Below are 24,408 nucleotides of genomic sequence, written 5' to 3'. Positions count from 1 at the left end.
TGGCCACCTGGGCACACTGCTGGCTCATGTTCAGGTGGGTATCAATCAGCACCCCCAGATCCCTCTCTGTCTGGCTGCTCTCAGCCACTCTGACCCCAGCCTGTATCTCTGCATGGGGTTGCTGTGGCCAAAGTGCAGCACCCTGCACTTGGAGCTATTGAAGCCATCCCCTTGGACTCTGCCCATCTGTCCAGGTGGTCAAGGTCCTGCTGCAGAGCCCTTCTGCCCTCCAACCCAGCCACATCTGCCCTCAGCTTAGTGTCATCTGCACACTTGCTGATGCCTGACTCCATGCCCTCATCCAGATCATCCATGAAGATGTTAAAGAGGATGGGGCCCAGGTATGGCTGAACCTTGGATTTGTCCACTGGAGTAATAATGCTCCTATTTCACTCCCTGTTACCTTCTTGTGTTCATAGAACCCCAGGATGTTAGGAGTTGGTAGAGGCCTCCAGACATCACTGGGTCCCTAGGGAGAGAGAGATCATCAGGGTCACCTAGGACAGGTCACACAGGGACATGTCCAGGTTGGCTTTGAAAGTGTCCAGAGAAGGAGACTCCACAACCTCTGTTCCAGAGTTATGTCCTAGTGAAGTGATTGTCTTAATTTATGACTTTTGAGGGGGACTTTGAGCAGCTGAGTCTGCAGCTGATACCTTCCTAAAACTATCTACTCCAATGCCAAGATTAATCATAGAGTCATAGACTGGTTTGGGGTGGAAGGGACCTGAAAGGGCCTACAAGAAGGATGGAGAGGTTGCAGTAACAGGATGAGAGGCAATGGTTTCAAACCAGAGCAGAGCAGATTTAGACTGGATGTTAGGAACAAGTTCTGCACCATCAGGCTGGTGGAACATTGCAGCAGGTTGCCCAGGGAGGTGGTTCAGGCCTCATCCCTGGAGATAGTCAAGGTGAGGCTTGACAGGGCTCTGGACAACCTTATCAAGTTGATGATGTCGCTGCTGACTGCAGAGAGGGTTGGAGTGAATGACCTTTGGGGGGTCCCTTCCAACCCAGACCATTCCATGGCTCTGTGATTCTGAAAGGTCACCTAGTCCAAACTCCCTGCCTCAGGGGCCACCTTCCATGAGATCAGGTTGTCCATCATCCCTGATTATTGATTGACAACCAAGAAGCCATCCTCTTCTCTGTGAGAAAAGGTTTGTTTTTCCCAAGTGCAGAGCTTTGTCTGGTGGATGGAGGCTTTAGGAAGCTCACCAGGTCAGGGTCTATCCACATCTCCATAGCTAAATGCTCTGTTCTGGCACAACTGACCTGCTATTACCAGCAAGCATCACCTCACTGCTCTCTCACTCTATTTTTAAAGAGCTATCATACAACCAAGCAGGTTGGAAGAGACCTCCAAGCTCAGCCAGTCCAACCTAGCACCCAGCCCTAGCCAATCAACCAGATCTCCACCCTCCCCACCATAGGCAGGGACACCTCTCAACTAGACTTGGTTGCTCAAGACCTCATGCAGCCTGGTCTTGAACACCTTCAGGGAAGAGGTATCCCCAGCCTCTCTGGGCAGCCTATTTCAGTCTCACCACCTTTGTACTGCAGAACTTCTTCCTCAGCTCCAGTCTGGCCCTGCTCTCCCTTAACTTCAAACCATTCCCCCTTGTCCTGTCTCTAGGCATCCTTATGAAAAGTCCCTCTGCAGTCTTCCTGCAGGACCCCTTCAGGGACTGGGAGGCAGCTCCAAGGTCCCCCTGAATTCTTCTCCAGGCTGACCAACCCCAGTTTCCAGCAGAGCCAATGGCATCCTGGGCTGGCTGAGGAGCAGTGTGGGCAGCAGGACAAGGGAGGTTCTTCTGCCCCTGTGCTCAGCACTGCTCAGGCCACCCCTGGAGGGCTGTGTCCAGTTCTGGGCTCCTCCATTGCAGAGAGATGTTGAGGTGCTGGAAGGTGTTTGGAGAAGGGCAGCAAGGCTGGGGAGGGGCCTGGAGCACAGCCCTGTGAGGAGAGGCTGAGGGAGCTGGGGGGGTGCAGCCTGCAGCAGAGGAGGCTCAGGGCAGAGCTCATTGCTGCCTGCAGCTGCCTGCAGGGAGGCTGTAGCCAGGTGGGGTTGGGCTCTGCTGCCAGGCAAGCAGCACCAGAAGAAGGGGACACAGCCTGGAGCTGTGCCAGGGCAGGTCTAGGCTGGATGTTGTTAGGAAGTTCCTGGCAGAGAGAGTGATTGGCATTGGAATGGGCTGCCCAGGGAGGTGGTGGAGTCTGTGTGGCTGGAGGTGTTGAAGCCAAGCCTGGCTGGGGCACTTAGTGCCATGGTCTGGTTGGTTGGTTGGGGCTGGGTGCTAGGTTGGGCTGGCTGAGCTTGGAGCTCTCTTCCAACCTTCTTGATTCTATGACCTTCACCTCGAGTAACACTGCCTGGAATAAATGCTTCCTGCAGTGCTGTTTAAAGGTGTTTGGGTAGATGGAGAGTTTCCTTCTGTGGTATGGATGAGGATTGGTGCTTAGCTAGACTTGGTTTCCATCTCATGGTGGATTTGCTTCTTAACTGGCTACTGTCAGACAGTGTCCAGGTGTCCTGTGTCATTACCACAGATGACATTGTTCTTGCTGTTAGATCAGTCAGTGCCATAGCCTATTAGCTAGGAAATCACAAGGAGTCCTTGGGAGTGCAGACTGCTCTCTTTAGGCAACATTCTGCACTGTGGAATCAGTCAGAACTGGTCATCAGTCCACTCTTCTACATGGTTCACAGAGTCCTAGCATGGTGGGGCTGGAAGGGACCTCTGGGGATCATCCATTCCAACCCTCCTGCTACAGCAGGGCACCCACAGCAGCTTGCCCAGGATCACAATGCCTAAGTGGCTTTGGAAGCTCTCCAGAGGAGACTCCACAACCTCTCTGGGCAGCCTGTTCCAGAGTTATGTGATTGTCTTGATATATGACTTTTGAGGGTCAGCAGTGTGCCCAGGTGGCCAAGGGAGCCAGTGGCATCCTGGCCTGCATCAGGAATGGTGTGGCCAGCAGGAGCAGGGAGGTCATTCTGCCCCTGTACGCTGCACTGGTTAGACCACACCTTGAGTGCTGTGTTCAGTTCTGGGCCCCCCAGTTTAGGAGGGACATTGAGATGCTTGAGCGTGTCCAGAGAAGGGCAACGAGGCTGGGGAGAGGCCTTGAGCACAGCCCTACGAGGAGAGGCTGAGGGAGCTGGGATTGGTTAGCCTGGAGAAGAGGAGGCTCAGGGCAGACCTTATTGCTGTCTACAACTACCTGAGGGGAGGTTGTGGCCAGGAGGAGGTTGCTGTCTTCTCTCAGGTGGCCAGCACCAGAACAAGAGGACACAGCCTCAGGCTGTGCCAGGGGAGATTTAGGCTGGAGGTGAGGAGAAAGTTCTTCCCTGAGAGAGTCATTGGACACTGGAATGGGCTGCCCGGGGAGGTGGTGGAGTCGCCGTCCCTGGAGCTGTTCAAGGCAGGACTGGACGTGGCACTTGGTGCCATGGTCTGGCCTTGAGCTCTGTGCTAAAGGGTTGGACTTGATGATCTGTGAGGTCTCTTCCAACCTTGGTGATACTGGGATGCTGTGACTTTGAGCAGCTCAGTCTGGAGCTGATACCAGGCTTCCAGCACCATCACAACAAAGTTTCTCCTCCTCTTCAGATGGAACCTCCTGGGTTCCAGTGTGTGCCCCTTGTCCTGTGCTTGGGCACCACTGACAAGAGTCTGGCCTCAGCCTCTTCACCCCCACAGCTCTTTTAACTCTTACTGAGCATTGCTCAGATCCCCTCTGGGACTGTTCTTCTGCAGGCTCTACAGCCCCAGGGCTCTCAGCCTTTGCTCCTCACAGAGATGCTCCAGGCCCCTCAGCATCTTCTCATCCTTCACTGGACTCTCCCTGTCTCTCTGAGAACAGGTAATTGCCAGGGGAGGCAATAACACACTTCTGGATCTGAGCTTACTGAGCTACAGTGGAACTGTTGGATCAAAGTAGGCAGCAGAACTCTGCACCCCAAGCAGACTGTAGAAGCCTGATAACTGTTTTTTGACTCCTCACAGCTGCCCTGCAGTGTTCACCACCTGCCCACATGGATCCTCTGCCTGACTGTGCTCCTCTTACAGCTTCAACCTACACCCACTGCAGCTTCTTCCAGGTGAGTGCAGGAGGTTGCATGAAGGAGCTGTGGGTTTACTGCAGAGGCAGGCAGAAAGGTGAAAGTCGATCTGCTGGAGACAGTGACAGGCATGTGGTTAGCAAATATCCACTTCAAAGTAGCCCTGGCCATGAAAGGGAGAGGTGTGTAATTCAAGGTAGCAGCATGGTGGCTGTCCTCATCAGTGGGAGGGGGGGAACTATTTTTCCAGTCTAGTTTGTAGTTTCCTATACCTAAATTAGAATGAGGAAAGAGCCCTAACCACTTAAATTAAACCTTCCTTACTTATCATCCACGTGCAAGGTCCTGCAGCTGGGGTGAGGCAATGCCAAGCACAACTCCAGGCTGGGTAGTGAGTGGCTGGAGAGCAGCCCTGGGGAGAGGGACTTGGGAGTGCTGCTGGAGGAGAAGCTCAACAGGAGCCAGCAGTGTGCACTTGCAGCCCAGAGAGCAACCAGAGCCTGGGCTGCAGCAGCAGAAGTGTGGCCAGCAGGGCCAGGGAGGGGATTCTCCTCCTCTGCTCTGCTCTGCTCTGCTCTGCTCTGCTCTGCTCTGCTCAGACCCCAGCTGGAGTACTGCAGCCAGTTCTGGAGCCCCTGGGACAAGAGGGCTGTGGAGATGCTGGAGAGTGTCCAGAGCAGGGCCAGGAGGAAGCTCAGAGGCTGCAGCAGCTCTGCTGTGAGCACAGACTGAAAGAGTTGGGGCTATGCAGGCTGCAGCAGAGGAGGCTCCCAGGGGACCTTCTTGTGGCCTGCCAGGATCTGAAGGGGGCTACAAAAAAGCTGGTGAGGGACTTTTGAAGCTGTGAGGGAGTGGCAGGAGTGGGGGGAATGAAGCAAAGGTGGAGGTGGGGAGAGTGAGGCTGGAGGTGAGGAGGAAGTTGTTGGTGATGAGAGTGGTGAGAGGCTGGAATGGGTTGCCCAGGGAGGTGGTTGAGGCCCCATGGCTGGAGGTGTTTGAGGCCAGGCTGGCTGAGGCTGTGTGCAGCCTGCTCTAGGGTAGGGTGTCCCTGGGCATGGCAGGGGGTTGGGACTGGCTGCTCCTTGTGCTCCCTTCCAACCCTGCCTGATTCCATGATTCTCTGACAACTCCCAGTCATGAAGCTCTGCAAGCCCAGCACTAAGCCACATTAGGTCTCTTTCTCAGCACAAGGAAAGAAGCCCTTACTAAAGGTTTTTTTTTCCCTTGAGTTCACCAGAATTGGTTTTAGTTAACAGCTCTGTGTTTGTCTTTAACCTTGCCTAGACCAAAAGAAGAAACTCCTTAATACGATGTAAATACTGACAAACAGCTCCACTTTCCCCCCCTCCCCTTGTCCCAGACACCTTTCTGCAGTCCTGAGTTTCATTTGATGAATGAGGAGGAGGAGGAGGAGGAGGAGGAGGAGGAGGAGGAGGAGGAGGAGGAGGAGGAGGAGGAGGAGGAGGAGGGAAAGAAAAAAAAACCCAAACCAAACTAAAGTGACTTTTGGAATTGGCCCCACCTCAGAGATGTGTTAAAGATAACTACAGTGCTTCATGTAATTCTGGTGGAAACCACCTTACTCAAAGGGGCCTGGCTTATCAAATATCAAAAAGACCTTAAGCAAACCTGCAAGAGCTTCCTCTTCTGCTCCAGCATCATGCATACACTTTTATGTTTTTCCCTCCCAGAGGACAAGCAAAGCAAGTTATGCCTAAGTGTGTTGAAAAAAGGAGTTGACCTACCCAAGCTTGATCATCCAGTTTCCTGTCTTGCAAATCTCAATCTTTCCCTTTTGTTCATTGTTTAGATTGACTTTATCCAGGGTGGCCAGGCTGAGATGTTGATGTAAGGACGTAGAATCAGGCAGGGTTGGAAGGGAGCACAAGGAGCAGCCAGCAGGGTTGGAAGGGAGCACAAGGAGCAGCCAGTTCCAACCCCCCTGCCATGCCCTCCTTTCAGGTAGCTGTAGAGAGCAATGAGGTCTCTCCTCAGCCTCCCCTGTTTCAACCAGCAACAGAATGAGGGGACACAGCCTCAAGCTGTGCCAGGGCAGGTCTAGGCTGGATGTTAGGAGGAAGTTGTTAGCAGAGAGAGTGATTGGCATTGGAATGGGCTGCCCAGGGAGGTGGTGGAGTTGCCATCCCTGGAGGTGTTGAAGCCAAGCCTGGTTGGGGCACTTAGTGCCATGGTCTGGTTGGTTGGGCAGGGCTGGGTGCTAGGTTGTGCTGGCTGAGCTTGGAGCTCTCTTCCAGCCTGCTTGATTCTATGATTCTGTGATTCCAAACTACCCATCCTCAGCTCCTTCAGTTGCTCCTCATAAGATTTATTTCTCCAGCCCTTCACAGCTTCCTTGTCCTCCTCTGGCTCCAGCACCTCCACATCTCTCTTGTAATGAGGTGCCCAAAACTGGAGACAGGGTTAGACAGGACCTGACAGCACCAACCTCTCCACCATCTCCTTTCAGGTAGCTGTAGACAGCCATGAAGTCTCCCCCTCAGCCTCCTCTTTTTCAAACTAAGAAGGAAGAAAAACTTTGCTGAGCTTAAAAGCAGCCCTAAGCAGCCTGCTTTGTTTGTAACGAGGAGCATCCTCAGCCACCTTCCTTCAAAATGAAACTGAATCTCAACTACTTCTGAACCATTGCCCAAGCACTCCAGCCAGATGGGTTCAGTGCTCCCAGCCCCTGAGGTGTGGTTGTGCTTTTACCTCGTCCATGCACTGTGCTAAGTCTGCAAGTGAAATTCTCAGCTTCCCTTTCACCACTTCTGCTAAACCACAGCATCCCAGTATCACCAAGGTTGGAAGGGACCTCACAGATCATCAAGTCCAACCCTTTAGCACAGAGCTCAAGGCCAGACCATGGCACCAAGTGCCACGTCCAGTCCTGCCTTGAACAGCTCCAGGGACGGCGACTCCACCACCTCCCCGGGCAGCCCATTCCAGTGCCCAATGACTCTCTCAGGGAAGAACTTTCTCCTCACCTCCAGCCTAAATCTCCCCTGGTGCAGCCTGAGGCTGTGTCCTCTTGTTCTGGTGCTGGCCACCTGAGAGAAGAGAGCAACCTCCTCCTGGCCACAACCTCCCCTCAGGTAGTTGCAAACAGCAATGAGGTCTCCCCTGAGCCTCCTCTTCTCCAGGCTAACCAATCCCAGCTCCCTCAGCCTCTCCTCGTAGGGCTGTGCTCAAGGCCTCTCCCCAGCCTCGTTGCCCTTCTCTGGACACGCTCAAGCATCTCAATGTCCCTCCTAAACTGGGGGGCCCAGAACTGAACACAGCACTCAAGGTGTGGTCTAACCAGTGCAGAATACAGGGGCAGAATGACCTCCCTGCTCCTGCTGGCCACACCATTCCTGATGCAGGCCAGGATGCCATTGGCTCTCTTGGCCACCTGGGCACACTGCTGGCTCATGTTCAGGTGGGTATCAATCAGCACCCCCAGATCCCTCTCTGTTTGGCTGCTCTCAGCCACTCCAACCCCAGCCTGTATCTCTGCATGGGGTTGTTGTGGCCAAAGTGCAGCACCAGCACTTGGAGCTATTGAAGCCATCCCCTTGGACTCTGCCCATCTGTCCAGGCAGTCAAGGTCCTGCTGCAGAGCCCTTCTGCCCTCCAACCCAGTCACATCTGCCCCCAGCTTGGTGTCATCTGCACACTTGCTGATGCCTGACTCCATGCCCTCATCCAGATCATCTATGAAGATGTTAAAGAGGATGGGGCCCAGCACTGATCCCTGAGGGACACCACTAGTGACAGCTGCCAGCTGGATGTGGCACCATTCACCACCACTCCCTGGGTCCGGCCCTCCCAAGAGAGCATCTTCCCTCTTGAGCTCCAATGGTCAGCAAGCTCCCAGTCTCTTGAGTTCTGACAGCTCAGCCTTTTACCACTTTGCATTGTTTCACTGCTGCCTCCCTCCCATCCTTGTCTCTATCATCTTCTTTACAGGAACTAGAAGGATTCCCATTGTGTCCTCTTGTGAGCACCTTCCCCTGCTGGAAATGCACACTAGGAAGGGACTTTTTACAAGGGCTTGCAGGGATAGGATGAGAGGGAATGGATTGAAGCTTGAGGAGGGAAAGCTTAGACTGGAGATTAGGAAGAAATTCTTTCCAGTGAGGGATGAGGAGACACTGGCACAGGTTGCCCAGGGAGGTTGTGGATGCCTCCTGCCTGGAAGTGTTCAAAGTCAGGCTGGATGAAGCCTTGAGCAGCCTGGGCTAGTAAGAGGTGTCCCTGCCCAAGCTGGAGGGCTGGAACTGGATGATCTCTGAGGTCCCTTCCAACTCAAACTATTCTCTGAACATATGAATCTATAGGGACTTTTACACAGGCTTATGTAGGCTTTGAGGGACACCAGAGGAGTGTCCAGATGTGAGGCTGTGACAGTCTCTCACCACTGTGAACAGTTATTCTGCTAAGTCAGCAGATCCATGCTCTGCCTTTCTGTTTGCAAACAAACTGAAAAAGAGACTGGCTGCAGCTCTGTCTCCTGCATGGGACCAACCTTTTGTGTGGGCCCTCAGTTGCATTTCTGTCTGTCTGTGGAAGCTCCTGCTCTATTGTGCTGTCAGAACCTCTACTCTGCTCTGGTGAAGCCACACCTGGACTGCTGTGGCCAGTCCTGGGACCCTGAGTTCAAGAAGGACAGAGAAACTGCTTGAGAGAGCAGAGCCTCAAGGATGATGAAGGGAGTGGGACATGTTCCTTATGAGGAAAGGCTGATGGAGCTGGGGCTTGGAGCCTGGAGAGGAGGAGGAGCCTGAAGGATGCCCTCATTCATGTTTGTAAAGATGTAAAGGGTGAGAGCCAGGAGGCTGGAGCCAAGCTCTGCTGGGTGATGCCCAGTGACAGGGCAAGGGGCAATGAGTGGGATGGTTTGGGAGTTACCTGCTCCCCCACTCTTATGAAACCACCCAGACTAGGCCCAGCTGGCTGAAGGTTAAGGAATGAAGCTTTGTACTTGCATCTTAGCACAAGGTACAAACAGGTAGTTACAGTATTTACTGGTAGAGCTGGAGAGAGGGAAGGAGCTGTGGGTTCTAGCTGGTGGATCTAAAGAGAGGGAAGGAGCTGTGGGTTCTAGCTGGTGGAGCTGGAGAGAGGGAAGGAGCTGTGGGTTCTAGCTGGTGGAGCTGGAGAGAGTGAAGGAGCTGTGGATTCTAGCTGGTGGAGCTGGAGAGAGTGAAGGAGCTGTGGGTTCTAGCTGGTGGAGCTGGAGAGAGGGAAGCTGTGGATTCTAGCTGGTGGATCTGAAGAGAGGGAAGGAGCTGTGGATTCTAGCTGGTGGAGCTGGAGAGAGAGGGAAGGAGCTGTGGATTCTAGCTGGTGGATCTGAAGAGAGTGAAGGAGCTGTGGATTCTAGCTGGTGGATCTGAAGAGAGGGAAGGAGCTGTGGATTCTAGCTGGTGGATCTGAAGAGAGTGAAGGAGCTGTGGGTTCTAGCTGGTGGAGCTGGAGAGAGAGGGAAGGAGCTGTGGATTCTAGCTGGTGGATCTAAAGAGAATGAAGGAGCTGTGGGTTCTAGCTGGTGGAGCTGGAGAGAGGGAAGGAGCTGTGGATTCTAGCTGGTGGAGCTGGAGAGAGGGAAGGAGCTGTGGATTCTAGCTGGTGGATCTAAAGAGAGTGAAGGAGCTGTGGGTTCTAGCTGGTGGAGCTGGAGAAAGAGGGAAGGAGCTGTGGATTCTAGCTGGTGAAGCTGGAGAGAGAGTGAAGGAGCTGTGGGTTCTAGCTGGTGAAGCTGGAGAGAGAGTGAAGGAGCTGTGGGTTCTAGCTGGTGGAGCTGAAGAGAGTGAAGGAGCTGTGGGTTCTAGCTGGTGGAGCTGGAGAGAGAGGGAAGGAGCTGTGGATTCTAGCTGGTGGAGCTGGAGAGAGAGGGAAGGAGCTGTGGGTTCTAGCTGGTGGATCTAAAGAGAATGAAGGAGCTGTGGGTTCTAGCTGGTGGAGCTGGAGAGAGGGAAGGAGCTGTGGATTCTAGCTGGTGGATCTAAAGAGAGTGAAGGAGCTGTGGGTTCTAGCTGGTGGAGCTGGAGAGAGAGGGAAGGAGCTGTGGGTTCTAGCTGGTGGAGCTAGAGAGAGGGAAGGAGCTGTGGGTTCTAGCTGGTGGAGCTGGAGAGAGAGGGAAGGAGCTGTGGGTTCTAGCTGGTGGAGCTAGAGAGAGGGAAGGAGTTGTGGGTTCTAGCTGGTGGATCTAAAGAGAGTGAAGGAGCTGTGGGTTCTAGCTGGTGGAGCTGGAGAGAGAGGGAAGGAGCTGTGGGTTCTAGCTGGTGGATCTAAGAGAGGGAAGGAGCTGTGGGTTCTAGCTGGTGGAGCTGGAGAGAGAGGGAAGGAGCTGTGGCTTCTAGCTGGTGGAGCTGGAGAGAGGGAAGGAGCTGTGGGTTCTAGCTGGTGGAGCTCCAGTCCACACCTCTTTCATTCTCTCTGTTTCTGCCTAGGAAGGAGCTGTGGTTTAGAGTCTCTGGCCCCAGCAGGTCCACACATCCTTGGTGGTGGTGCCAATGCAATACCTGCAGAGGTCACAGGACACATGCTGCAGTGAAGTGGGGCCCTGGCAGGTGCAGGAGGCATCTCTGGGGGAAGGAACTCTCCGTGGAGCACTCATTACTGCATTGACACAAGCCTCTGGGGTTCTGATCACATAGCCTTGGTTAAGAAGAGAGATGTGCATCATGTGCATCGCCTGTTGTATCTTTAGCCACAGACTCTGGGTGGAAAAGGATGTATTTGGGCCCTTCAGTCCTCTGCAAACCCACACAGAGCACTTTTAAACAGCTATTTTGCCCTTAATAGAAGGAGAGGTGGCAGGCTACAAACAGCCAGCTGGCTGCAGGGGATTGAGTGAGAGGGTGTCTGCAGGGGAGAGGAATACATACAGCAGGTGACAGTGACAACATCCTGCTGCCTAAGGGGAACTCCAAATGCTCCACATTAGGCCTTTACTTCCTCAGTGCAATAAAAGCATATCTTAGTCCTCTCCCCTTTTCCTCCTTTCCTTTCCCTTCCTTCCCCTTTCCTTTTCCCTTTTTCCCCTTTTTCCCTTCTTCCCCCTTTCCCCTTCTTCCCCTTCTTCCTCTTTCCCCCTCTTCTGCTTTCCCCTTTCCCTTTTTCTCTTCTTTGTCTTTCCCACTTTTCCCCTTTCCCCCTTCTTCCACTTTTCCCATTCTTCCCCTTTTCCCCTTCTTCCCTTTCCCCCTTCCTCCCTTTTTCCTTCTCCCCCTTTCCCCCTTCTTCCCCTTTCTCACTTTTTCCCCTTTCCCCCTTCTTCCTCTTTCCCCCTTCTTCCTCTTTCCCCCTTCTTCCCCTTTCCCCCTTCTTCCCCTTTCCCCCTTCTTCCCCTTTCCCCCTTCTCCTTTTCCCCCTTTCCCCCTTCTTCCCCTTTCCCCCCTTCTTCCACTTTTCCCATTCTTCCCTTTTTCCCCTTTCTCCCTTTTTCCTTCTCCCCCATTCCCCTTTCTTCTCCATTCCCCCTTCTTCCCCTTCTTCCACTTTTCCCCTTCTCCTCCTTTTCTCCCTTTTCCCCTTTCCCCTTCTTCCCCTTTCCCCTTCTTCCCCTTTTCCCCTTTCCCTCCTTTCCCCTTTCCACCTTTTCCCCCCTTTCCTCCCTTTCCTCTTCTCTCCTTTCCTCTCTTTTATTTCCTGCTTCCTTCCCTCCCTCCCTCCCTCCCTCCCTCTTTCCCTCCCTCCCTCCCATTTCTTGCTGCCTTTCCAAGCCTACAGCTCCTTGCCCCCCGCTCACGGAAGCAGAGCAGCTCAGTTAAATGGCAGCCTGCAAAATACATATGGAACAGCAGCAGAGGGCTCCACAAAGCAAGCAACCTGCTCTAGCTGAACCTCTCGGCGAGCGGGCGGGGTGGAGTGAGCCTCCCGAGCAGAAACGTGTGGCTCCCATGTGTGCTTCCACATCACACGGCTCTGTCGAGCCCTTAGAGCCGGATCTGTCGTTACTCATGCACGTGTGGGCACCAGGGAGTGCAGCTGCAGCTCTTGCAGCTTCTTTCTTCCAGCTAAGTTGGTAACCCAGGGCAGAGTTCAGGCTGGGAGGATTTGTACCCTAACTCGGTGCGTTCTGGCTTTCTGATTTCACGTTTGGCTTCATAGGACATTGAGTTAAGTGCTCGAGTTTCGATTTGGCAACCTTAATTCTGAGTTAAAAACACTTATTATGTAAAGCATTTAGGCAGTGCTCAGCGCTCCTTAGATGTCCTTTTGGAGTGGAGAAGAATAGTTATTAATTTGCCTTTGAAGTGATTGCAAGAAGTGGGTTTTGGGGTTGTTTCTTTTCATGATGATGATGATGATGATGATTTTTAAGGAGGATGCTGGTGCTGGATGCGAATCCACTACATCAGAGATAGAAGAGGAACAATTCACTTCAGGCCCTGTGAATAAGTCTGCAGAAGAGACATCTGAAAAGCCCAGATGCAGGAAAAGAAAGCACAGCTCACATGAAGCCCAGGCCCCTGGTAAGCAGAGATCCTTTGTCTGTGTAGAGATAACCTGGAGAGCTGCTTTGAAGCTGTCACAGAAAAGGCAGATCAGAACTGAATCATCAAGTTGTTATTGTCTGCAGTGTGAGTACTTCCCTGTGCCTTCAGCTGAAACACTACACTTGCACAGGCTCTTGGTGTACTCACACTCTTCTGTGGGTGTGCTGATGGGGATTACCTTTCTGGTGTACTCACACTCTTCTATAGGTGTGCTGATGGGAATCACCTTTCTGGTGTACTCACACTCTTCTATAGGTGTGCTGATGGGAATCACTTTTCTGCTGTACTCACACTCTTCTATAGGTGTGCTGATGGAGATTGCTTTTCTGGTGTACTCACACTCTTCTATAGGTGTGCTGATGGGAATCACCTTTCTGCTGTACTCACACTCTTCTATAGGTGTGCTGATGGGGATCACTTTTCTGCTGTACTCACACTCTTCTATAGGTGTGCTGATAGGAATCACTTTTCTGCTGTACTCACACTCTTCTATAGGTGTGCTGATGGGAATCACCTTTCTGGTGTACTCACACTCTTCTGTAGGTGTGCTGATGGGAATCACTTTTCTGCTGTACTCACACTCTTCTATAGGTGTGCTGATGGGAATCACCTTTCTGGTGTACTCACACTCTTCTATAGGTGTGCTGATGGGAATCACCTTTCTGGTGTACTCACACTCTTCTGTAGGTGTGCTGATGGGAATCACTTTTCTGCTGTACTCACACTCTTCTATAGGTGTGCTGATGGGAATCACCTTTCTGGTGTACTCACACTCTTCTATAGGTGTGCTGATGGGAATCACCTTTCTGGTGTACTCACACTCTTCTGTAGGTGTGCTGATGGGAATCACTTTTCTGCTGTACTCACACTCCTATAGGTGTACTGATGGGAATCACTTTTCTGCTGTACTCACACTCTTCTATAGGTGTGCTGATGGGAATCACCTTTCTGCTGTACTCACACTCTTCTATAGGTGTGCTGATGGGAATCACTTTTCTGCTGTACTCACACTCTTCTATAGGTGTGCTGATGGAGATTGCTTTTCTGCTGTACTCACACTCTTCTATAGGTGTGCTGATGGAGATTGCTTTTCTGCTGTACTCACACTCTTCTATAGGTGTGCTGATGGAGATCACTTTTCTGCTGTACTCACACTCTTCTATGGGTGTGCTGATGGGAATCACTTTTCTGCTGTACTCACACTCTTCTATAGGTGTGCTGATGGGAATCACCTTTCTGCTGTACTCACACTCTTCTATGGGTGTGCTGATGGGGATTGCTTTTCTGCTGTACTCACACTCTTCTATAGGTGTGCTGATGGGAATCACCTTTCTGCTGTACTCACACTCTTCTATAGGTGTGCTGATGGGGATTGCTTTTCTGCTGTACTCACACTCTTCTATAGGTGTGCTGATGGGGATTGCTTTTCTGCTGTACTCACACTCTTCTATAGGTGTGCTGATGGGGATTGCTTTTCTGCTGTACTCACACTCTTCTATAGGTGTGCTGATGGGAATCACCTTTCTGCTGTACTCACACTCTTCTATAGGTGTGCTGATGGAGATTGCTTTTCTGCTGTACTCACACTCTTCTATAGGTGTGCTGATGGAGATTGCTTTTCTGCTGTACTCACACTCTTCTATGGGTGTGCTGATGGGAATCACTTTTCTGCTGTACTCACACTCTTCTATAGGTGTGCTGATGGGAATCACCTTTCTGCTGTACTCACACTCTTCTATGGGTGTGCTGATGGAGATCACTTTTCTGCTGTACTCACACTCTTCTATAGGTGTGCTGATGGGAATCACCTTTCTGCTGTACTCACACTCTTCTATAGGTGTGCTGATGGGAATCACTTTTCTGCTGTACTCACACTCTTCTATGGGTGTGCTGATGGGAATCACCTTTCTGCTGTACTCACACTCTTCTATAGGTGTGCTGATGGGGATTGCTTTTCTGCTGTACTCACACTCTTCTATAGGTGTGCTGATGGAGATTGCTTTTCTGCTGTACTCACACTCTTCTATAGGTGTGCTGATGGAGATTGCTTTTCTGCTGTACTCACACTCTTCTATAGGTGTGCTGATGGAGATCGCTTTTCTGCTGTACTCACACTCTTCTATAGGTGTGCTGATGGAGATCACTTTTCTGCTGTACTCACACTCTTCTATAGGTGTGCTGATGGAGATTGCTTTTCTGCTGTACTCACACTCTTCTATAGGTGTGCTGATGGAGATTGCTTTTCTGCTGTACTCACACTCTTCTATAGGTGTGCTGATGGAGATCACTTTTCTGCTGTACTCACACTCTTCTATAGGTGTGCTGATGGAGATTGCTTTTCTGCTGTACTCACACTCTTCTATAGGTGTGCTGATGGAGATCACTTTTCTGCTGTACTCACACTCTTCTATAGGTGTGCTGATGGAGATTGCTTTTCTGCTGTACTCACACTCTTCTATAGGTGTGCTGATGGAGATCACTTTTCTGCTGTACTCACACTCTTCTATAGGTGTGCTGATGGAGATTGCTTTTCTGCTGTACTCACACTCTTCTATAGGTGTGCTGATGGAGATTGCTTTTCTGCTGTACTCACACTCTTCTATAGGTGTGCTGATGGAGATCACTTTTCTGCTGTACTCACACTCTTCTATAGGTGTGCTGATGGAGATTGCTTTTCTGCTGTACTCACACTCTTCTATAGGTGTGCTGATGGAGATCACTTTTCTGCTGTACTCACACTCTTCTATAGGTGTGCTGATGGAGATTGCTTTTCTGCTGTACTCACACTCTTCTATAGGTGTGCTGATGGAGATCACTTTTCTGCTGTACTCACACTCTTCTATAGGTGTGCTGATGGAGATTGCTTTTCTGCTGTACTCACACTCTTCTATAGGTGTGCTGATGGAGATTGCTTTTCTGCTGTACTCACACTCTTCTATAGGTGTGCTGATGGAGATTGCTTTTCTGCTGTACTCACACTCTTCTATCGGTGTGCTGATAGGAATCACTTTTCTGCTGTACTCACACTCTTCTGTAGGTGTGCTGATGGAGATTGCTTTTCTGGTGTACTTACCCACACTTTTCTGTAGGTATGCTTAGGGGAATTACTTTTTCTCTGGGCAAGGACATAAATGATACCACCAACTAAACCCTGATCTTCTGGGGAGTTGCCAGAAACGCGGATGTCACAACGTCGAGATGCAGTCCAGAGATATGTTTGCTGGAGGGTGACAGTGCCACAAAGGAAACACTGAGTAATGAGGTGACTGTTGAACTGACAGGGGAGAATACCAAGGAAGTAATGAATTTAGTGTAGAGCCCAACGTTGTGTCTCAAATCACCAAATACATTTTGCAGCCTCCTGCAAAAATTAGCTCCCTGGGACAGGACAAGGAGCAATGGGTGTAAGCTGCAGCAAAAGAGGTTCTGCCTCAACACAAGGGGGAACTTCCTGACTGTAAGGAGAAAAACAAGCAGCAAAACAAGCATCCCAGGCCAAACAACTCACAAAGGCACTAACTGAAGGCAAAAGCTGAATATCCACAGATTAGAGAGACCCGAGAGGACACAAAGAGTACTTTGGATCCGTTCTAGAGGATAACTTGGTGCAGCCTGCAAGTCGTGTAGGAAGCTATTTTCCTCACAGCTGTTCATCAAAGAGCTGGCTGTAGAGTTTGAAGAGCTGTTGCTCACTTCAAAGGGTACTTTCTAGATTCCAGATAATGATGCTAGTTAATAATTCAGCTCCTAACGCCCATCAGTTGCAAACATTTAAGTGAAGGAATGAAGTCTTTTTTTGTCAGGAGGCTGAGGGAAGGAGGTTGGAGCCCGTTTTGAAAGAAGCCAGGCTTTTGTTTAAAACACAGCACCCAGAGCTCTCCTTCAATGACTTCCTGGTAGCACAGATCATTAGCAAACTTCTCAGCTTTCACATCTAAACATTTGCTTAATATGGCAGCTGTGAAGTTAGGGACAGGAAGGTTTTGGAAGGCATTTCCATGGGATTGTTCCCCAGAGATGAAAAACTGTTGCACTGATGCTCATTAGCCACCATTAGCATATAGTCTGCTCTGGGAAATGGGATCCTGAGCCAGGTCTGTGCTTTCACAGCCATCACTTTTTAGGCTTGGTGGATGTCTAAAGGGGCAGAGACAAACAGCACAGCAACACCTAAGCTAAAGATGGCCAAGCTCAAGTTAGTCCCAAAGAAACTGGGCACAGGCTGTGAGCCTTGAAGCAGGCTCAGCTCATCTGCATTTCAACTGCCAGCCTGAAGCAGGCAGCTTTAAAGAGAAGCTGACTTGGTGTTGCTCTGTCCATGCTGCCTTTTCTCTGGGAGCCTTTGGGAACAACTTCTTCCTTAATCTTTCTGTGCTGAAATGTTGCATGATGACAGTTTCCAGGTGTTTCTTCACTGGGATCCAGTCCATTTGACTCTTTTTTTCCTTTGGACATTCCTTTGTAACTCCTCTGAGCCTGCCCTTTGGTGCCTGTCCTGCTCTAGAGGAGGCTTTTGTTCCCTTCCACCTGTTTCAGTAGGCACTTGCTGTGATTCACTTTTCTTTATCATGTGGAGACAGGAAGTTGTAGATATCACACAAGAGCCAACATAGTGATAGGACAAGAGGGAATGGGTTGAAGCTTGAAGAGGGCAGATTTAGACTGGAGATTAAGAAGAAATTCTTTCCAGTAAGGGTGGTGAGACACTGGAACAAGTTGCCCTGAGAGGCTGTGGATGTGGATGCCCTCTCCCTGGAGGTGTTCATGGCCAGGTTGGATGAAGCCTTGGGCAACCTGGAGGTGTCCCTGGTGGGGTTGGAACTGGATGATCTTCAAGAGAAGACTGAGAGGGGATTTGATCAATGTTTATGAGTATCTGAAGGCTGCCAGGAGGGGGGGGACAGGCTCTGCTCACTGCTCCCTAGGATAGGATAAGGAGCAATGGGTGTAAGTTGCAGCAAAAGAGGTTCTACCTCAACACAAGGGGGAACTTCTTGACTGTAAGGGTCCCAGAGCCCTGGCACAGGCTGCCCAGAGAGGTTGTGGAGTCTCCTTCTCTGGAGCCTTTCCAGGCCTGTCTGGATGTGTTCCTCTGTGATCTGTGTTAGGTAGGATTGTCCTGCTCTGGCAGGAGGGGGGTTGGACTGGATGATCTCCTTGGGTCCCTTCCAACCCCTGACATCCTGTGAGCCTGTGGTCCCTTCCAACCCAAACCATCCCATGGTTCTACGACACATCAAGTAGTACCAAAGGCCACTGCAGTGAAGATGGGAGGGAAAGTCACTCTGGGAGCAGCTCTGGGCTGAAACCAAAGTGATAATTGATGTAAGCAGGCCAAAGCATCACGCCCTTCCTTCTGGAGAAGACATTGCTTTGTGAGCTGCAGCAGATTCTTTGCATGTTGCAGCTACTCTGCAGCAAGAGAGACCCCCACGGCTGCACTGAAACAGACCCCAGGATTTCTCTCTGTGGCTGCCAGCCATAAAACACTGAAACAAGTTCTCTCTTTGCTTCACTGTCTGCCACAAGAAGCTCCTAGTCAAGCTGGCAGCTCATGGTTTGGACAGATTCACTCTGTGCTGGATCAAGAACTGGCTGGATGGCAGAGCTCAGAGAGTGGTGGTGAATGGTGCCACATCCAGTTGGCAGCTGTCACTGGTGGTGTGCCCCAAGGATCAGTGCTGGGCACAGTCCTGTTCAATATCTTTATTGATGACCTGGACGAGGGCATTGAGTCCAGCATCAGTAAGTTTGCAGATGACACCAAGCTAGGAGCAGCTGTGGAGCTGTTGGAAGGTAGGAGAGCCCTGCAGAGGGACCTGCACAGGCTGCATGGGTGGGCAGAGGCCAATGGGATGAGACTGAACAAGGCCAAGTGCAGGGTTCTGCACTTTGGCCACAACAACCCCAAGCAGCACTATAGGCTGGGGACTGAGTGGCTGGAGAGCAGCCAGGAGGAAAGGGACCTGGGGGTACTGATAGATAGTAGCTGAAGATGAGCCAGCAGTGTGCCCAGGTGGCCAAGAGAGCCAATGGCATCCTGGCCTGCATCAGGAACAGTGTGGCCAGCAGGACAAGGGAGGTTATTCTGCCCCTGTGCTCAGCACTGCTCAGGCCACACCTTGAGTGCTGTGTCCAGTTCTGGGCCCCTCAATTCAAGAAGGATGTTGAGGTGCTGGAACATGTCCAGAGAAGGGCAACAAAGCTGGTGAGGGGCCTGGAACACAAATCCTATGAGGAGAGGCTGAGGGAGCTGGGGGTGTGCAGCCTGGAGAAGAGGAGGCTCAGAGGTGATCTTATTACTGTCTACAACTACCTGCAGGGACATTGTAGCCAGGTGGGGGGTGGCCTCTTCTCCCAGGCAACCAGCAATAGAACAAGGGGACACAGTCTCAAGTTGTGCCAGGGTAGGTCTAGGCTGGATGTTAGGAAGAAGTTCTTCACAGAGAGAGTGATTGGCATTGGAATGGGCTGCCCAGGGAGGTGGTGGAGGCACCGTGCCTGGGGGTCTTCAAGCAAAGCCTGGATGAGGCACTTAGTGCCATGGTCTGGTTGACTGGATAGGGCTGGGATCTAGGTTGGACTGGATGAGCTTGGAGGTCTCTTCCAACCTGGTTGATTCTATGATTCTATGATTCAAGTGAAAACCAGCACACACTGCTCAGCTGCATTCAAGTGCAAACCACCAAGCAGGGTCAAGATAAACTGTAGACTCATAGAATGGTTTAAGCAGAAAGGGATAAACTAGAAGATCTTAGTTCTAACCTCCCCACCATGGGCAGGGACACCTTCCACTAGCTCAGGTTGCTCAAGGCCCCATCCAAGCTGGTCTTGAACACTTCCAGGCAGGGGACATCCACAACCTCCCTGGGCAACCTGTGCCAGTGCCTCACTACTCTCACTGTCAAAAATTTCTTCTTGATCTCCAGTCTAAATCTGCTCTCTTCCAGCACCTTGCCACTGTCCCTTGTCCTACAACAAAAATCCCTCCCCAGAAGATCTCTCTTGTCCACTGTCCTGCCTCCAACAGTATCTTTGGCACTATGAAGTAGAAAAGGCCTCAGTAAATTTCTCTTCAGTTGATTTTTCTAGACCCTTTTTGAAGCCATGCAAACATTTAGCATCTCCTGTGGGGCTTTTTAGTGTCATTAGCATAGTTTGGATGAAGAACCCTCCCCTGGTTTCAGTGCAAGTGTTTGCTCTAACCATGTCTTTACCCTTCATGGACTGACTGTCTTTGTACCTGACCATCTGGCATAGGGACACCATTTTCTGAGGCAGCAGCAGAAGAGCTATCTGTGAGGCCCCCCAGGAGTGAGGGAGAGCAGAACTGAGGTACATCATTGCACATGAGCCTAGGCTGTGTCACCAGCTGCCTTCCCACCCTTTTTGTTGTGAAGGGATGGATATGGCTCCCTAGTTTCTGGTGTCTTTATTACATTGAGGTGCAAAGCATAGTTCACCTTTCAGGACTGCTTCTTTCAGCCTCAAGCTCTGCTCTTAGGACACAGATTTGAAGGTGCTGCTGCTGCTGCATCATCTTCTTTCTCTGCTACTTTGTAGTTGAGCTCATCTATAAAAGGGGATTTCTGGAATAAATCTGTCTGGTTACATCAGCAGCATCCACACTTGCCACAAGGAGTCCTTTTGGACTTCATGCACAAGTGATGGGAACTCCACACATTCTCTCTGTCCCCTCTGCATTGTGCTCCAGGTGAGCTCAGCTCACGAACAGAACTGCACTGGACCTCAACTCTGGGGTCTGTGCTTTCCCATCTAAAGAGTACATAAGAAGGACCAGATTCTGACTGAAGAAACTCTGGTTTGCAGCCCTTCTTTCTGGAAATGGGGATCTCCAGAGTGGAGCAGGAGGAATTTGTTCCTCCTGGCTTTTAGCATCTGTGTGTGCTGGTCCACCAAGGGAAAAGCTTTCTTTCTCAGTGGCTGGCCATATCGTTTTGGTGGAGTCATCTGGTCCTTCACATCACCTGCCAGCTTCCTCTAAAGAGATGGAACACTGAGATGCTACTGACTCAGATGGCACTGTCATGCTGCAAGGTGCCCCAGACATTCCCCACCCACTCCCATGCTGCTGCAGTGGTGTCACTGTGCATTGCCTCTCATTCACTCCAAGGTAAATAGATGTATAGGTGCAGCTGCTAAGGGCAAATCTTCAATCAGCTCAGGTCTCCCATGCTATCCTATGTGCACCTGAACTCTTTCCTGCATTTTCCACCCCAAAATAATCTCATTCAGTTCATTAGTGCTCCTAGGAAGTCACAGCAAGACCTCCTACAAAGGAGTTAAGAGGTGGGGACAGGCCTGGTCATGAACTCTACAACATCTCCTCTCTGAAGCCCCAGGTGCAGTTGCTGCTTCAGCTGCAGCTCTTTGCTCCATCTCAGCTGCCATTACCTTTTGCTTCATTCTGTGTCCAGTGAAGACCTTTCAGATCACCTGTCCTGGCAACCTGATGATTTGAATGAGTGGATGTTCTACTCTGTCTCTTACCCTGGGGCCATTCAGAGTCACATTGTCCCTTTCCCCTTCATTTCTCCATTCCTCTGTATTTTTAAGATGTGTTCTCATGAGGGTCTGCTTTGGCAGGAGGTGTCACAAAGCACAGAACTGGTTCCTGCTGGGGGGGAACTTTGTAATACAGAAGGAGAAGAGGGGCTGGAGATCTCTTCCTAAGCTGTGAGTGTGTTTAGAGATTAAAGTGCCCTTGGGTGACACTCACAGTGGCAGAGCTGCTGTGACTCTATCAGGGTACTTGCTTACTTTCTTGACCTGCATGAGCTGGCCTTGTACTGGATTTCTCTTTGCTTTGCCATGGATGGGGGCTACCTTTGACAAAAAAGAAGCCTCTGGCTTGTCCTGCCTGTGACAGCACAATTTTTCTTGAGCATCTTGGTGTTATTTGAGGCAGTGTTGCCTTTTATGGATGAAAGAGGGGAGGGGGGTAGTGGTGTCATGAGCAGAATGGACATTTCTGTGGGTACTGCCAGGAGTTTATAATCATTAAAGATTGGACAAGGCACTTAGTGCCATGGTCTGGTTGGCTGGCCAGGGCTGGGTGCTAGGTTGGGCTGGATGAGCTTGGAGCTCTCATCCAACCTGCTTGATTCTATGATTAATGTTTGGCAGTTGGGATCCATGGCAGAGAGTGTGCATAGAAATAATATACCTCAAGGAAATTTGGAGAGGAGGTCTTGTGAGGAGAGGCTGAGGGAGTTGGGGTTGTTTAGCCTGAAAAAGAGGAGGCTAAGGCCTCATTGCTCTCTACAGCCACCTGAAAGGAGGTTGGAGTGAGGCTGATGTTGGCCTCTTCTCCCAAGTAACTGGTGTCAGGACAAGAGAAAATGGCCTCAAGTTGCACCAGGGGAGGTTTAGATTGGGTGTTAGGAAAAATTTCTTCACTGCAAGAGTGGTCAGGCATTGGAATGGGCTCCCTAGGGAGGTGGTGGTGTCACCATCCCTGGAGGTGCTCAAAGAAACCATGTAGATGTGCCACTTGGGAACAGGGTCTAGTGGCCATGGTAGAAGGTTGGACTTCACGAGCCCAAAGGTCTTCTCCAACTTCCATGGTTCTCTGGAAGAACAGGAACACTTCCCTTCTCCTTTGCATTCAAAGCTTTGTACAATCAGCACAACCCCAATTCTCCAAACGGCAGGCCCCAGATCCCCAAGCTCCAGCCTGCCTTTTGGGCCACGTTTGGTAGCAGTGTGCCCAGGTGGCCAAGAGAGCCAGTGGCATCCTGGCCTGCATCAGGAATGGTGTGGCCAGCAGGAGCAGGGAGGTCATTCTGCCCCTGTACTCTGCCCTGGTTAGACCACACCTTGAGTGCTGTGTTCAGTTCTGGGCCCCCCAGTTTAGGAGGGACATTGAGATGCTTGAGCGTGTCCAGAGAAGGGCAACGAGGCTGGGGAGAGGCCTTGAGCACAGCCCTACGAGGAGAGGCTGAGGGAGCTGGGATTGGTTAGCCTGGAGAAGAGGAGGCTCAGGGGTGACCTTATTGCTGTCTGCAACTACCTGAGGGGAGGTTGTGGCCAGGAGGAGGTTGCTCTCTTCTCTCAGGTGGCCAGCACCAGAACAAGAGGACACAGCCTCAGGCTGTGCCAGGGGAGATTTAGGCTGGAGGTGAGGAGAAAGTTCTTCCCTGAGAGAGTCATTGGGCACTGGAATGGGCTGCCCGGGGAGGTGGTGGAGTCGCCGTCCCTGGAGCTGTTCAAGGCAGGACTGGACGTGGCACTTGGTGCCATGGTCTGGCCTTGAGCTCTGTGCTAAAGGGTTGGACTTGATGATCTGTGTGGTCTCTTCCAACCTTGGTGATGCTGTGATGCTGTGATGCTGTGATGCCTGACGGAGCAGCACAATCGCTCCGCGCTGCCGCCGAGCCAACCGCGTCCGAGGGGCAATATTTTACTGGGTATTCCCTCTTCTTCCTAGATCTCCATCTGCTGGAAGCCAGAGCTTGCAAGCAGGGGTACTTTCTGAAGGAAGAAACAAGAGAGTGAGAAGTGGGTGACAAGTATGTGAAAATGTGCAGCAGCTGCCAGCTGGGTTCCCTGGGCAGGCTCCAGAGGGGAGGCTTTGCACACAACAGCCACTTTTGAGAGTTTCAGCTGTTTTCAAATAAAAAAAACCAACCCAACACTTCTTTTTTTGTTCCTTCCCCCCCCTTTCCCCTCCCCAGCTTTCATTTGAACTTTGTTAGGGTATTAGCCTTCACCTCTTCATTATCTTTTTCTAGCTGTCAAGTGATAAAGCATCTAGGGTCGGAGTATTTACTACGAAGTACCGACTTTGCTGCTTGTATTCTTTAGATACAGTGAAGTCCAAACTGTTTGGTGGACAAGAGGCCTCAAAAGCTGTCTCCAAACTGTTAGTGGGAAGCAGATTTGGTTCAGGGCTGCGTTCGGGCTGCCTTTACCCAGCATTGTTGGGAGCTCACAGCACGCTCAGCGGAGATGCCGTTCGGCGCTCTCCCTGTCGCTGCTCGCGGTGGCAGCGCAGCCCTTGGCTGGGAACTGCGCAGGGAACAAAAGCAGAGGAAAGTCACAAGATTCTGGGTCGGAACGGGTCAGGGATTTCAGGAGAGCAGCTCTAGGAAAGATGAGCTAATTTTCTGAGTGATTAAGCAGGAAATGCTCTTCCTTCCCAACCCAACCCTCTGGTTCAGCAGCAAGTGTCTGCTTTTGAGGTGGGTATCCATTACACAGGACAGCTGCTGGTCCTCTACAGTGATGAGGAATTCCTCTGCTTTAACAGTTTTGGTTCTAGTAGTACCTCTAGCGCCAAGCAAGGATTTTATTGGTTTAAACGGCTCCTGAAGTTTGAAACCCAGGATCTATTTATCCTGACAGATCATCAGTTTTTAATAGCTGGGCATGTAGAAGTGTGTTAAGATTCTGTTTGAAGGATAAAAGGGGCACCTTCTACGTGGTGTTAGGGGAATAGATATGGAAGAGCACTTAAAGCATGAATTTAATTGCTTCATGCACGTTCATAGTGCTTTTATAATTAATTAGAGCCAGCCCTGAGCAAACTGCACAAGAAAGCAGCAGAGAAAACTTAACCAGGACCACCGCTGTTATGCCTCCCAGAGCTCTGTAGCTATGGTCAGGACATCCCAAGTGAACATTGAGCAGAAGGATGGAGTGAGGCAAAACCTTTAATTATTCACCAACAGTCCAAACTGAGGATGCTTTTAGAGGACCTTTAGGTAGTGCAAGGGGAGTGTGAGCATACAGACTGTCTTCAGATTTGTGACACGTGTGCAGTGCCAACTCCAGCTGAGCAGCAACAGGCTGAGTGCTAACATAGAATCAACCAGGTTGGAGGAGACCTCAAAG

General features: G+C 51.0%; 1 protein-coding gene across 1 annotated transcript in view; it reads left to right on the top strand.

Moving 5' to 3' along the window:
- Positions 1-23,090, top strand: part of HSF5 (heat shock transcription factor 5) — a 39,313-nt gene extending 16,223 nt beyond the window's left edge. The window contains exons 3-5 of the mRNA XM_064166758.1: positions 4,011-4,105; positions 12,378-12,528; positions 23,003-23,090. Of these exons, the coding sequence (XP_064022828.1) occupies positions 4,011-4,105; positions 12,378-12,528; positions 23,003-23,070 (314 nt within the window). The 3' untranslated portion in view covers positions 23,071-23,090. The remainder of the gene's footprint in view (positions 1-4,010; positions 4,106-12,377; positions 12,529-23,002) is intronic.
- Positions 23,091-24,408: the final 1,318 nt, after the last annotated feature.

The sequence above is a fragment of the Pogoniulus pusillus genome, chromosome 27, assembly GCF_015220805.1.
Source record: "Pogoniulus pusillus isolate bPogPus1 chromosome 27, bPogPus1.pri, whole genome shotgun sequence".
Lineage (NCBI taxonomy): Eukaryota > Metazoa > Chordata > Aves > Piciformes > Lybiidae > Pogoniulus > Pogoniulus pusillus.
The sequence above is the reverse complement of the archived record's forward strand: the minus strand, read 5'-3'. Positions and strand labels throughout refer to the sequence as shown.